A 16349-nucleotide genomic window follows, 5' to 3' on the forward strand; every position below is an offset into this window, starting at 1 on the left:
ATACTATATATATACACGTGTCAATCTGGTATGGGAGTGGAAGGTTTCACCTTGCTAGTGATTGAGGATGTCGATTGACAAGTCAAGCACGGTCTCTTCCATTATAAGGATGTTTTGGGGTTGAATTTACCTATGCAATTTTTGTTTGTTTCTCAAGATTTTCTTGAGTTACATTCATTACATACAATGTCAACATTTTCATACTAGGTATTTATATTTTTTTAAGAACATTTATATTTAACAAAAGAGCAGGTTTCGCTGCATTGAAAAGTAGTAAAAACTAATAACCAAATACTCTTTTAATTGAAAATTGCTCATAATATGTGAGACATATTAGCGGTTTTTCAATGTAAATGAAAGGTATTTCTCAACAACTCAATCACGTTTTGTTAGCCAATTAAATAAATACTCTTTTAATTGAAAGCTGCTCATAACATGTGAAACATGTTGGCGGTTTATCAATGTGGATGGGGATATTTCTTAACAACTCAATTATGTTTTGTTAGCTGATTATGGCTGATTATTTTTTTAATTAAAGTCAAAGTTTTCTTCAACTGAGAACTACTCTGAGAACTAAAAAAAAATTCAAAAATTCAAATACAAGAAAATTTTGAAAATGACATTAATAAAAAAATTCAATGTGAAATAGGAATATCAAATTTGTATGCCAACAAATTAAGATCCGTGACAGGAGGAGATGATTAAAACCTATTCTCCCTCCTTCGGTGGGCCAACGACTTTAACCATTGATAACTACTTCATCATCTCTCCCAGAAATTGTTACAAGGGGTTGGTATACAGCCATCCTAAAGGCTAAAACGGCACAAGGCATTTGTGCACATTCTTTCAAATTTTACATTTCACAACAAAAAATTGTGAAAGAATAGGTATTGCACATATTAATGGAGCATATTAACACGCATTTGACATGAACAACTATGATTTTATGAGCAACACCGACTTCACGAACTAGAGGAGGAAAATGCTTTCTCTACCTTGAGAGTTAAAAACAGGAATCCAGCATACGAGATGCAGAGGGCAGCAAGCATAATCACCAGCATTGCCTTCAATGAGATGTATGAACTCAGGAAGAATACAACTGCAATGGAAGCACTCTGCCAGACCTTGAGCTGTGCAAATGCCCCTTCCTGTACAGAAATTGTGATCATAAATCCAGATCATAACACCTCGCTAGAACTTCAGGTGCATAAGAAATCAAACGAAGTGATAAATGCCAGCGGTCTCATAGAAAAACAAGACCAAGCAAAAAATGTGTCTCATGTGTAAGTGTGGAACAAATTTAGAAGTGCAAGCAAATATAGTACTGGTATGTGAATATAGATACAGAAGAATTAGCAAAGAGAAATTTTGCATAAATGTTATGAAATATGGAAATATTTACCAGCATAAAAATAAAAAATAAAAAAGAAAAAGAAAAAGAAAAAAAAGTGCACTCTTTTGAGCATTAAATGATAATAAAATGTGGATGAAACCTATAAGACCTGAATAATATAACAAAGTTACATGAGATACATGCAGTTAAGATGTGAGTTCAGCATTAACACCTTATCCTGGGCTATGTATGGTGAGAATACCAGGATAAAAGTTACCCCAGAGGAGTAAAACATCAAAGGTGCACCCATGCATTTATACACACGCACACACACAAAGGCTTATCAGTTATCACATATAATTATGTACCATATCATGCTTGAAGAGTATCCCAAGCAAAGCACTAAGCTGTGTATTAAATACTCCATCACCAATGCCCAAAATGGCAGCCATGATAAGTGGGTACATAATGCCAAGTACTCCGCTAGTTAACCTGAACCATGACATGGAAAAATAAGGTGTACGCAACATAAGTATGGCTTCAAAATACTCATTACAACAAAAAGCTTGAGTTTGAAGAAATCTTAACACCCTAAAGTGCTTATTGCTTACCTGTATGCTATTAGAAGCCAGAGGAATACGATAGCCTGAATAAAGGCTCCACCAGAAACTATCAAAGTGATAGACCTAGGACCAGAGGTAAGTCGACCAGCAGCCAATGAACACTGGCACAAGTTCCAACAACAAATTTGACTATAAATACCAATGATTTAACTAAACTATCTATAATAACAAGTTTGTCTACACAACAATTCTGCACTTCCAACATGGCATGTGAGAACTTGCCACTTAACACCAACATTGAGCTTTTAAATTCAATACAAAGAAAAATTGAATTTTGCTTTTGAAAATATTTCTTTGAGATTGCAACATATATTGCAAGTAAAAATTGTTATAACAACTGAGTTCCACATCATGTTAGATATCAGATCACAGGAAAAGGCACAGCTGCTACTCGTGCGTTAAAAAAGAATTATATTACTATAAAGGTGGTAACTCTATTGGAACAACGTCATAATTGCTAACAGAGATAGAAAACTCAGACCAATTTGCTCTCTGTTACTTCTGAGGACAAAAGTTGTTTCTTTCACCTCATAATAATAGGGAAAGCTGTGCTAAATATGAGAAATAAGAAACAACCAATTTACCAATTGGCATGCTACTTCAGTTGAACTGGAATGAAAGGTAAAGAACCACTTGTTTCTGCATTATTGTACTTACTATTGCATCAAAAGCTCCATATACCGCCATTGCACCACCCACACCAGACTCACCAAGTGCTGGGGTTACAATATCCTTGGTGAATTCAGCCCTAAGATATAACAATCCATCTTAATAAGAGAAATCGGAAGGGAACATATAAATTGACACTAGAATGGCAATGAGAAAGTATATCATAAGTTAACCTAGTAATTACCATACAAACGCTTGTTGTAATCCTGAATATGCAATAAGGGGAATGACCAGTAGCATCCGTACATCAAACAAAGGATTAATTACTGACTTTGACAAAGATAGCACATTAGAGTAAAAGCTGACAGATGAATCTGGTTGCCGACTCTCTCCTTCATCAGTCTTTTTTGTTAAGAAGCACATAAGTATGGTACCTAAGGTCATACTGCAAAGAAACACAACATACAATAAAGTTGTGCTACTGGTACTTCCCTCCTGCAGTGATGTGAAAGAAAATAAAACCATGAGATTGAATGGAAAGAAATAATAAATTGTAAACCCAAAAATGCACAGGCTATGCATATGCTATAAGAATTCCATATTGAAGTGAACATACGTGCAAGATTGTGCCTGTATAATTAAGGTTTTATTAAATGGAATCCATTGTAGTAATCCAGAGGGCGATGTTTGCTAGTGTATCTCCTTAATGATTTTTAAATTTCCATAATACACAAACTAAAATCTTCCTCCCAGGAGAATTTATACATTGATAAGTAAGTTTTGGACTAAAAAGAAGGGGGAAGGAGAGATTCAAACTAGTAACCTCTGCCTGATTGTGCTATCTCTTGGGGTTCAGGAAGATAAAGACGTATGATGTATATTAAGCAACAAGTGCAAGGGGCAACAAGCGCAAGGGAAAGATGTAGATGTATGATGGGTAAGCACATATTATGATATATCTGTTTGATTCCATATTTATTTGGACGATACTCTATTATGTACTCAATTATTCTACGAAAAATCTGTCAAAGACACCAGTTCTTCCTCATATTCAATTACTTTGAATCCTAATATTTTATATTCTAAAATTATATATATATATTAAACGTTTTAATGCCACCTAATATGTTATTGGAGATAAATGTGATCAATAGAGGGAGAGAGTCTGGGAGCTTCTGGATGGAAGGATAAGTCTTCTTTAATAACTAAATAAACACAGTGAGTTAAGTGTGAAACCAGAAGGATGGAGTACAACAGCCAAAGTTAACTTTGAGGTTAATGCATACCGTTCCATCACTCAACAATGCAAGTGTGATAAGATTTCCAACAAACTGCAGCAAAATGAATAAAAATTATATTACACAATAAAACTTCACTTTGGCAAGTTAAAAATAATAATATTCTTTAAAAAAAAAAAAAAAAAAAAAAAAAACACATAATGAGACTTGTCACGAAAAAGATCAAATAGTTCACCTGGTGACTCGCAAACAGTCCCCAGAACTCTCCATTGAATTTACCAATTACTGTTCCTTCATGTAAGTTATAATCTCTTGCATGACTGCGGGCAGTGGAAGTGAGATATGTACCCTGATAGGTCATATGAGGAGTTAAGAAAGAATTTTTTGGCTCTACAAACTATTGCTGCAAACTACCAAGAAACTCAAAAAATCTGAAGCATGGACTTTCACCTGCCCAACCCATATAATTGAAGCAGAAAATCCAAGGTAAACAGAAGCTGGAACCATTGTATACCTAAAGAAGGAACAGATTGATGTTAAAACATATGCAGTTAAAAAAATTCAATATTCAGGTAAAAAGTGATTCAGATTATTATGTATATTAATCACAAAATAAGATACAATTGATAGTCAAATTTAAGAGCTGAGATAATGCAGTCATAGATGCCAGAAATTAACTGTAAAAACTAACTTAGTTTATGAATTCACAAGACAACTGATTAATACAAATCAATACCTTTGTGCAAGTCATAAAAATTTCACAAATTTTATAGGGTATGAATAAAATGATCGTAATCTGAGAGTTTTTTTTTTTTTTTGATAAGTAATGCAAATCTTATCAATATCAAAAAATATAGCCACCCAAGTATACAAGAAGTATACAGCTGGGGACCATACAATCAATCACGTAACTTACAAGAATTTATCAAATCAATAACAGAACATAAAGATAAACTACGCAAAACAGACATCCAATCCAACAAAGTTCAAAAGAAAATTAATTTGAGATCAGGCATAGTTCTCTGTGTCCTCGAAACTCCAATTGTTCCTCTCCCTCCATAAACGCCACATTAAGCAATGTTGGGCAGCCATCCACAACAGTCTTTGACATCACCCAACAAACTCCAAATAAACCCAACACCATAGACCACAATTCTGTAGCTATAGGACAGTGGAGTAAAAGATGGTCAACAAATTCCCCGTTGCATTTACACATATAAAACCAATCCAAAACCGAAAGTCACAAATTCTTTTCTGAAAATTGTCAATCTTCAAGATTTTCCCCAAAGCTGCAATCCAAATAAAGAAAGCAACTCTAGAAGGAAGACTTCCATATGCTCTTCCAAGGGAATGATTGATCACCATTTCCAAGGAGAACCCTGTTAGAACCACTCACTGTAAATCCCTTGCTCTTATCTGGTTTACAGCACAGTTTATCCTCCCCACTTCCTTTCACTGATGCACCATAAATCATATCCAAGAAATTCAACAAAGACTCTAATTCCCAATCCTGCACAGCTCTTATGAAATTGACATCCCAATGCAGTACCCCATGTGTGTACAATATTTCATAATTATATACACATAAGTTCAGCCCAGCAAGTAGATAGTATCATAATAATTCTATCTTATCTTCTATCTGATGGTAAATTTGAAATCATTGATAAGTCTCGTTGCATAATTTGTTTACCTTTTCAATGAGCATAGAATATGAACTAAAACTGTTCTTAAAATCTTTGTTTGATCTGATTTCAGTGATAGGATGATTTTCCTTTTCCCCCTATTACATTTGACTGATCATTGAACTTTTAGAGTTTGATTTTGATGTACCCATAGTATGCATCCTGTGTACTTGGGCTACATTCCTTTTTGATTAATTAATATTGTTATTTGTCCAAAAATAATAATAAAAATAAGACATAAACTAGTTCATTGACTTCCATCAAGCACCCTACAAAAGTTGAATATGGCTTTAGATAAATGCAAAGTCACGACTCTTGAAACAAATGAAGATAAAACATTAGCCCAATATAGTATATGGCATCCACAACTCATTTTTCTCCATAGGGCCTGTCTGGTTTTGCTTTTGGAAGGGACGAAAAGTGCTTTAAGGGGGTTAAAGCTCATTTAGCTGAAATTGCCAAACATTTAGCAATTTCGCTAAAGAGCTCCCTGTCCTCCTAATCAATAAAATGCTGTCATTCATGCAAATATGACATCACCTGGTGATTTTTTTTTTCTTATGTTGATTAGGAAGCTAACTCACACGTTTGCATAAGTAGCATTATTTTATTGGTTGGGAGGACCTTTAAGGGGGGTCCTTAAAGCTGGCTAAAGCTAAAATTTGGAGCTTCTTGGGAAAAAAACTCTACAATTCACTAATCATGCTTTATAGATCTACCACTTTAAAGCATTGTTTAATGCAATTTGTCAAACACTCAAAAGCCATAAATGCTAAAGAGTTTCTCAGTTAAAACTCTATATTACAAAAGCTCTACTACTATTCTCTATAATTAAAACTCTCTTCCTAAAGCAATGCCAAACATGCATATAATTTTATTGATTTCATTTGATTGTCAAAACTATTGGTAATCTCTCGGTGGAATAGCAAGTTAAAAGTTCAACATTGCAGACAGATAATATAAAAAGAGGTTAACTTTTTAGAAAAACATTCCAAAAAAATAAAACCACTGTGAATGATCAAAATGCACTATACCAATAGCAGCAATTAGTTACCATGATGGCTTCAAATTTGCAGCTAAGAACAACCAATAACCAGTAGTCCCAAGAACCAAAGCATTCTTTGACCCAAGTCCCCGAACCACCGTTGAAGCCACTAAGGAGAAAAATGTGAAAGATACATACAATATCCCAAGCGAAGTCGTACCCAAATCCTCTTCCTGATTTGAAAATTGAAATTCATACCCAAACCATCAAACCCAGCTAAAATATAAAACATTCCAAAAAGAAACAAGTTTTCTATGTTCAAAACTTTCAGTTCCCTCAGCAAATGAAACAATTCTCAGCAACCAAGCATAGGAAAACAAAAAAATGCAAAAGCGAAGAACAGAGACAAGAGACTCACGGTGTTGAGGGTACTCTCAAGATTCTGAACAGCACCATAGGCAAGAAAGACCAAGAGGAAGGCAGAGCTGAGAATATGAACATCTCTGGCATGGTTTTTCTTTGGAATTTCAACTAGTTTATCACCAACCAATGGCGCCTCTTCATCCATGGCTTCAACTCGAGTGCTCGACCCAATTGATCACAGAGTCACTATAAAACCTCAGAAATGAGAGAGAGTCCAAGAGAGTGAAGGCAAAAGCGAAGGAGTGCCGGCAATAATGAAAGCAAGCATTAGAAGACGAATGAAAAGAGTTGGGGTTTCGATTATTTTATTGTTGGTGGAATCGAATCCCAATAATTTCGGTTCGTTGCTGACTTTTGGGAGATATTCAAGACAAAGACAAAAATGGTTACTGAGTCAGCTCTCACAACTCAGAAATCAAAACTCGGAAGGTAATTTGTAACCGTTAGTTTGTGTTTGATCTGAATGTTAGGTGTGGTAATAAAATCCTCTTTGTTACGTGGTTTTAAGTTAAAACTTAAAACTCCATTTCTTCTCTCCCACTATTTACATTTTTTTTTTAAATAAAAATTCTTTTATCTAAAATTAAAGTTTAGGGACTGTTTGGTAAAATTATTTAAATATAATTTTTTATTTTGTAATTCATAAAGGTGGGTCTCACACTTAAATTTATTGTTTAACTAGTATTTTTTAAATACAATTTTCAAAAAACTGTATCTTATTTCTGATTTAAAACAAGATTTTGAAAATGGCATAGGAAGTGTTTTCAGGATATAGAAAAAGTTTTTAATGACATAGTTGTAAATAAATTAAAAACAATAGACCCCACATGTTTGTCCAAACTCTTTTATTTCTTAAATTTAGGAGTTTATTTTTATGACAAAAAGAATTTTTATATTTCAAAATTGAAAATTATCATTAAAAATGAAATAAAAAAACATGATGAGCTCTATTATCTTATCATTATCCACACAAAAAAAAATAAATAAATAATCTACACATTCTACACATTACATTTTGTAAATATATTTTTTTTTAAATCTCAAAAATAAAAATGATCACCCAAACAATTATTTTTGTTTTTAGTATTTTGAAAATTTTTTTTAAAAATGGGAGCCAAACATGTAAAATATAAAAATTATTATCTGAAAACTAGTTTCAAGTTCAATTTTTTGAAAATTGTTTTTATACTATTTTGAAAACAAAAACAAAAATCATCCTACCAATCAGGCCCTTTGATTCACCGATTGAATTTAAATATTTAGTTGTTTTGAATTTAATTATTTTTTAAAAAGATAATATTATTCTTCTTTTATTGGTTAATGAAATGAGATGTTTTTTCTTTCTAAAAAAAATAAATAATAAGGTGTTTGAATTTAATTAAGAAACTTATTATACTTCAGTGAAGGTACAGTACCTAATTAAGAACAGCCCAAAGGCTAATTTTTTGGGTTACATTTAAGCCCATTATACTATTTTTGAAAAAATAAATGCCGAAATTAGTCTATAAGGCTGGTGTTGGTAAGATATGGAAAATTATTATATATAAACATAATTTATGAATTAAAGTTAATAAAAAATTAAATGACACATCATGATTTGATTTCAGTTAAATCTTAGTCCGATCTCAAAAACCTTAAACCTCTCCCTTTTCTGGTAATTTGAACGGTCTAGATTTCAAAACTATGTTATTTAATATCTAGACACTCTCGTATATATAATTGTCACAATACAATAATTGTGGGATTATGTTGTGACAATTAAACTGACCAAAAATTAGTTTTGGGGAAATGAGCACAAACAATAAGACTAAGGGTCCGTTTGGTTGAAGAGGTGGAAAAGTAGGAAAATAGAAAATAGTGGGAGGGTAGAAAAGATTTAGTTTTTCCTCATGTGTGTTTGGTTGGAGAGATGAAAAACTCTTTTGTTTGATTAAGAGGAAAAATGAGAGGATGGAAATGAAATTAGTATAAATTTACAATTATATACTCATTAAATAAAACAAAAAAAGTAACACATTTTTTTATTAAAAATATTGTGTATGTACACTTTTAAAAAAAAAAATTAAGGAGCACAATTCAAAGAAAGACGAGCACCAAAAAATAAATAAATTAATAATGAGAAGTACAAGAAAAGACAAATAAAACAAAGAAGAAGAAGAAAATAATAAAGGAAAAAAATGCTAAGCAAAAAGACAGTTTTTTTTTTTTTTGATAATCCAAAAAAAAAAACACTGATAGTACAACGGATGGAGAGAAAAATCAAAGGAAAAGGAACAAAAAAAAATAAAATAAAAAGCCAAAACTGGCAAAGAAACGACAAACCCATGTGCACTTGTTATTGAAAAAAAAAAAAAAGGAATGTGAAAGAGGAAGAAATAGAGAATGAATTTGTTGATGAAATTTTGAAGAAAAAAGAGAGAAAGTGAAAGTGCAATATTCAAGAAACTTGAGAGGACAAATCAATTGTCATATACTCAAAAGAAGTTATCTCTCTAATTATTCTTGGGAACACTCTTTATTTTTACCTATACCCTTTGTTCTAAATTCCTCCTCTTTACCCTACATTACATCCCAATGAAAGTCCTATTTGATCTTAAAGAAGGTATGGTTTGGATCTTGACATGACTAATCAATGTGTGTGATGTAATATTTTTAGCCTTTCATGAGACTATAAATGTCCTTTATTTTGCTTCATCGTTCTTCATCTTATTTATATGTGAGATATTAGTCTTTGTTCTACATTATTATGTTCACATATGTTTAAGAGTGTTACACCCTTTTCGGAGTGATTTTATTTGTTGAGTATTAACAATTGTGAGATTTGAGTTGAAGCATAACTTTGGATAAAAATTCAAGACATGATTTATCTTAAGACTAAGGTTGTGTTTGTGTTGGGTAAACTATTCACACACTAAGTATTGGTGGCATGTGGAATATCTTTGGTGGTTGTTAGTGTTTTGACCTTTGATTAACTATTTCTACTAAAGTAATAATTTTTTTTGTTATTTTGTGTCTTTCTCTCGAGTTGCTTAAATTGTTAGGGACTAGCAATGAGCTGGTTAGGGAGTGTGATAATAACTTAATTTTGCATATTTATATCATTATTATAAAGTCTTATCATACTTATTTTGAATTAATTCATGCATTTTATAGCTATTTTTGGAATAATGCTGAATAATCAATTTTGTGCTTAATTGAATTTTAATCCGTGAATTTGTCTTTTATAGGATAATAAAATTAAGTAAGTGGATTTGTGCAAAGAAGAAAGTTAATGGACTTTACTTTTACAAGGGCTATGATGAAGTCAAAGAATGCCAACTCAATTAAATTCGAGTCCAATTGAAGCAAGTAATCAAAGGAAATTTACACCAAATCCAAGTCCAATTTGGATTAAGATTCCAGCTTACACACCAGTTAGTTTTTGGAGTGTAACTTTCGGTTCAGATGTCCAATCGAGATTATTCAAGTTGGGCTGGAAAGTTAACGTAAAGGGTTACAACTTTGTAATTTACCAAAAATCCGAATTCTGAAATTAAATGGGCCTAAAATGTCGGTTAAGTGAAGCCTAAAAGCTTGAGAGCTCTTTAGGGAAAAGTTCAGGAGAGCTGCCATAGAACATAATAAATGTTTTCTTAAAGTTTCTTTACAGTTTTTAGAGTTTTATTTGTGTTATGGCTTGCTAGAAGCTTTGCTAAGGTAAGGGGTGAAACCCTACTGTTCATTGGTATGTTCTTAACAATTATTTATTGGCTTTAATGCTTATATTTTTTATTGTTTTACTCATTGTAGTGGGTCTTTTTGTGGTTAAAGTGGGCTGGGTTGCCTCCTGTGATGTTGGGCCCGAATGTTCTGGGTAAGGGAGTTGAAACCGGTCCAACTGCAACTCAACTTGGTCCGGCTTGTGCACAAACTATGCCTCGTCTGTCGGGAGCACGCTTACGGCGGGCGAAACTGTTTCAAATGAATTGCGATAGGCAGACATGATAATAATAATAATAATATCAAATATTTTGAGATCTTTATTAAGGCAAACAGATAAACCTTTCTTAAGAACAAAAGATAATCACAGTCTTAGCAACAATCATTTTATAAGAAAAGTAAAGGGGATCGAGTGGGTAGTATGTGAGTTGATTGAAAGAGTAAATAAATTAGATCAAGTTTGATCCACAGGACCAAAACCAGAGAGGGAAGAACACCTCTTTTCAAAGTGAATAATCTCTCATGGTGATCCTGCCGTAAAAATTAATCACTTTGAGGGAAGTGAACCTAAATGGTTGGTACCCAAGAACACCTTTCATTTCCGGCAGAGAGTAAGATTTTGAGAGGGAGAGAGGGAATCAACCTATTGATGCATGCCTTCCGTTCTAACTCTCTATCTTTTTCTTCTCCTTCTTCTCTAATATTCCTCTTTTTTCTTATATTTTTTCTTTCTTAATCCTTGTTTCTATTTCCTAACTTTCAAGTTTTCAATACCGTGGTGCTTACTATTGTTGTTGTGTTATTATTCCTATACACAGCAAGGGCCTCTTTATAGTGCCTGCCGTGACCGGATTTTACTATTCTAGCCCTTAACCACCTTTATCTGGTCTGGGTGTACCTGCCGACCACCACTGGTCTGACTGTGTGTCACTCCCTATCACCAGACAAAAGAAAGCTATTTTGTTTGTTTGTTTGTCTGTCGTGGCACCCTTTCCTACTACGGTGTGGGTGCCTTCTCTCTCCCTATCCCTCATGGCATGCACCTAATGGTTCTAGCTCAACTATGCCCGTTTGGGTGGTATGTCATCCTAACAGGACACTTCCCCCAAAAGAGCCCTAGCAGGAACCTCAAAAATAGGTTTTTCCCCTCTCCCCACCACCAGACCATGCCTTCTTTCCTCTGACCCATGACCTCACCGTGTCCTATATTGGCTTGGTACAGACTGGTGAGGTCTGAGCCTTGCGCGTGCCTCTCTTCCATGTATGTCCAAAATCTGTCTGCTGCTCATGTGTCTGCTGTGGTTGGTCTGCACAGTCTACAGTCTGTTCTTGACCATTTTTTGGTTTCCCTTTCCTTTATGGCTTGCCCTTTTCTTGGCTAGGCCTTGCTTGATGGTGGGCTTTACTTTTTCTTCAGCCCACCCTTCTTCCTGCTACTATCTCCTGCCATACCACTTTATCATTCCTACTACGAAGTTGTTTTGTTTTAATCTGGCTGGGCCTCCTTGGGCCTACCGTTTATTCTTCCCCTAATAGCCCAACAAGACCATTGGTTCTTGTGTTACATTACTAGCGGGCTCCTATGTCCCATTTGTTTTCCCTTGGGGGTCCCAGACCCGTTTGCTTTCCTTGGACTTCCTTGACCATTTTTCTAACTTCGCATTACCAAGGGGTTTTACTGAATTCTTTGGGCTTCTCCGGCCCAATTACGTTATTCCTCATCCTTGGGGTTCATGGACTTGCCATCAACCCTTTACGTTCTTTTTTTTTCATTACTTTGGGCCTGCTACAGCCCATGGTTTGCTTTTTCTCTCTTTCCAGGCTCCTTTAAGCCCATTTACCTCTTCAAGACTCATTTGTTTATCTCCTAGGCATGTGATCCATTATTCCTACCGCTTGAACTTAATGGGTTTTCTATCCGCTTGCCAACTCCTTTTTGTCCGTGTTGCTGGGCTTCTCCCTTCTTCTTGGGCTTCTAAAATGGCCATCAACACTCATCTAGAAAAGTATTTAGTTTTGTATAATTCTTTGATTTATTGTAGACTCTGGGCACGTTAAATGCTTAGTATTCCCTACGAACTAATTCACTAGTTTTGTTTTGCCTATAATCTATCAACTTCATAAAACTATCTTAGACAATTAATTCTTGAGTTTTTATTATTAAATCATCCAACTAAGATCATCCTTTGTATGAATTTTAGTTAAGTTATAAAATAAATATTGTTAAGACTATCAATAGATGTGTTGTGTGTGGATCCCTAACCTTTAGCGCCTTAATATATTGTTATTTTCTCTCAATATAAATTAACTTTACTAAACCATCAAAAATCGCTTCAATTAAACTTTATTATTTTAGTTTTATTCTCTTGTGGTTTGCTAATCAATTCCCTTTTTTCTGTGGATTCGACCTCAAACTTATCGAGTTATTACTTCGCGACAATCTTGCACTTGAGAGTATTATTTAAGTCGCAACAAGTTTGTGGCACCGTTGCCAGGGACTAGGAGATTAGAGAAGCGTTCCACTTCGTTTGGAGAGACTTTCAGCATTAAATTACTTCACATATTGGGTAATATCTCTCCAAATCTTTTTTTTTTTAAAGTAGTTTAGTTTTCTTTTAGAGTTTTTCTTTTATTTTTACTTCTTTTTATTGTTAAAAGTATTTCTTTTGTTTTCTCTTTCTTTCTTGCTTTACTATTGCATGCGTGTTTGATGTCGTGATAATGATAATCGCTTGTTTAGAATTGGGTCTACTAATTTGTTTGGCAATTTATCTGATTCTTTCACACGTTCTCACACACTTGATATCATGGCGGACTTAGAGAGTAATCATGGTGATGAGAATAATTTAAATAATGAAAACTTCCATACTCACCAACCCATTAGAACTCTCAGGGATTATTTGCAACCTACTAGGAGTAGTGCACCATCATGCATCATTTTTCCAACTAATGCAAATAATTTTAATTTTAAGCCCGTATGATTTCATTACTTCCTAAATTTTATGGCTTAGATTCTGAAAATCCTCGCCTACACTTTAAGGAATTTGAGGAGGTATGTTCTACCTTCTATGACCAATCATGTAATGAAGAGACCATTAGGTTGAAGTTGTTTCCTTTTTCTCTTAAAGACAGGACAAAAACTCTAAAAGAAAACTAAACTACTTCAACCTAATGGTCTCTTCATTACATGATTGGTCATAGAAGGTAGAACATACCTCCTCAAATTCCTTAAAGTGTAGGTAAGGATTTTCATAATCTAAGCCATGGAATTTAGGAAGTAATGAAATCATATCGGGCTTAAAATTAAAATTATTTGCATTAGTTGGGAAAATGATGCATGATGGTGCACTACTCCTAGTAGGTTGCAAATAATCCTTGAGAGTTCTAATGGGTTGGTGAGCATGGAAGTTTTCATTATTTAAATTATTCTCATCACCATGATTACTCTCTAAGTCCGCCATGATATCAAGTGTGTGAGAATATGTGAAAGAATCAAATAAATTGCCAAACAAGTTATTAGACTCAACTCTAAACAAGCGATTATCACTATCACAACACCAAACATGCATGCAATAGTAAAGCAAGAAAGAAAAAGAAAACAAAAGAAATACCTTTAACAATAAAAAGAAGTAAAAATAAACGAAAAACTCTAAAAGAAAACTAAACTACTTAAAAAGAAAAGATTTGGAGAGATATTACCCAATATGTGAAGTAATTTAATGTTGAAAACCTCTCCAAAAGAAGTGGAACGCTTCTCTAATCGCCTAGTCCCCGGCAACGGCACCAAAAACTTGTTGCGATTTAAGTAATGCTCCCAAGTGCAGGATTGTCATAAAGTAATAACTCGGTAAGTCCGAGGTCAAATCCACAGGGAAAAGGGAATTGATTAGCAAACCACAAGAAAATAAAACTCAAATAATAAAGTTTAAATGAAGAGATTTTTGATGGTTTAGTAAAGTTAATTTAAATTGAGAGAAAATAACAATAAACTAAGGCGCTAAAGGTTAGGGATTCACACACAACACATCTATTGGTAGTCTTAACAATATTTATTTTATAACTCAACTAAAATTCATACGAAGGATGATCTTAGTCGAATGATTTAACAATAAGAACTCAAGAATTAAATGTCTAAGGTAGTTTTATGAAATTGATTGATTTTAGGCAAAACAAAACTAGTGAATTAGTTCGCAAGGAATACTAAGAATTTAACGTGCCCGGAGTCTACGATAAAACAAAAAATTATACAAAACTAAATACTTTTCTAGATGAGTAAAACAATCAAAAACATAAAAACATAAGCATTAAAACCAATAAATAATTGTTAAGAACATACCAATAAACGGTTGGGTTTCACCCCTTACTTTAACAAGGCTTCTAACAAGCCATAACACAAATAAAACTCTAAAAACTGTAAAGAAACTTTAAAAAAAACTAAATTATGTTCTACAGCAACTCTTCTGAATTTTTCCCTAAAGAGCCTTTAAATAGGTCAAGGAATTCTATTACAAGTTGAATTCTCGTTTGGAGAAAATTCCAAATTTTTAGGCTTCAATTAGCTGACTTTTTCGGCCCATTTAACTTCAGAATTCGGACTTTTGGTAAACTACAAAGTTGTAGCTCTTTAAGTTACATTTCCAGCCTAACTTGAATCATCTTGATTGGACATCTAAGCCGAAAGTTATGCTTCAAATACTAACTGGTGTGCAAGATGGAATCCTAATCCGAATTGGACTTGGATTTGGTGCAAATTTCCTTTGATTCCTTGCTCCAATTAGACTTGAATTTAATCGGGTTGGCCTTTTTTGACTTCATCATAGCCCTTGTAAAAGTAAAGTCCATTAGCTTTCTTCTTTACACAAAACCACTTATTTAATTTCATTATCCTACAAAAGACAAATTCACTCATTAAAATTTAATTAAGCACAAAATTGATTATTCAACATTATTCCAAAACCAGCTATAAAATGCATGAATTAACTCAAAATAAGTATGATAATGCTTTCTAATAATGATATAAATATGCAAAATTAAGCTATTATCACTTGCACTTGGGTATTTTGTCTACTCCATATTGTGTGAGTTTTCCTCTTAGTTTTCTCCCCGAGAGACAAAAATCAAAGGAAAAGGAAATTAAAATAAAAGGCCAAATTGGCAAAGAAATGACAAACCCATGTGCACTTGCAAATGTGTATTTTAATCTGCTCCATACCGTGATAGTTTTCCCCTTAGTTTTTTCCTCCAAAATCTCTCCATTTTGGTGGGCCTTAAGAGAAAATACTTGGACCCTACCACTTTTTTCCTCCCTCCCAACCAAACACCTACTAAAAATACTTTCTTTCCACTTTTCTCTCCTCAATTTTTCGTCCTCCCTAAAATCCCTCCAAACAAACATACTATTAAGGCCCATAACCAAACGAGCAACCTCATTTTGATGAACTACCTTAGTCTTTCTAACTTCCAACTTCGTTACTACCACAAAGTCCTTTACCCCAAAAGCTTCAGAGGTATCAATGACAAATGACTCAATCACTAGCCTAAAGACTATCACAAAGAGAAGGATCAAGGTTGAAACTCTTAAGCATTTTGGAGACTTGGAGTTACTATAATTCTGATGAGGCCAATACATATGAAGAAGCATCGAAAACTTGAACGAAATCTAGAGACTATAGGTCTTCAATCAAGCCCAATAGTGAATAGTTGATACCTTTGATCATTTTAGATTTCAACAATTCCCACTACTTCTGGTGATGGTCC

The 16349-nt window shown here is 33.7% G+C and overlaps 1 protein-coding gene across 2 annotated transcripts; it reads right to left on the reverse strand.

Moving 5' to 3' along the window:
- Positions 1 to 598: 598 nt before the first annotated feature.
- On the reverse strand, positions 599 to 7371 carry LOC126691644 (UNC93-like protein 3). Of its 2 annotated transcripts, XM_050386689.1 has the most exons (10): positions 6889 to 7371; positions 6540 to 6703; positions 4254 to 4317; positions 4039 to 4152; positions 3852 to 3896; positions 2810 to 3060; positions 2614 to 2704; positions 1945 to 2057; positions 1702 to 1825; positions 599 to 1148 (listed from the first exon to the last, which is right to left on the reverse strand). In XM_050386689.1, exons 1-10 carry the CDS (start codon positions 7036 to 7038, stop codon positions 963 to 965), a joined length of 1302 nt encoding a protein of 433 aa, XP_050242646.1. In that variant the 5' UTR covers positions 7039 to 7371; the 3' UTR covers positions 599 to 962. The 2 variants fall into 2 exon arrangements, with proteins under 2 accessions (XP_050242646.1, XP_050242647.1); XM_050386690.1 differs by lacking the exon at positions 3852 to 3896.
- Between the last annotated feature and the right edge of the window lie 8978 nt (positions 7372 to 16349).

The sequence above is a fragment of the Quercus robur genome, chromosome 7 (assembly GCF_932294415.1).
Source record: "Quercus robur chromosome 7, dhQueRobu3.1, whole genome shotgun sequence".
Classification (NCBI taxonomy): domain Eukaryota; kingdom Viridiplantae; phylum Streptophyta; class Magnoliopsida; order Fagales; family Fagaceae; genus Quercus; species Quercus robur.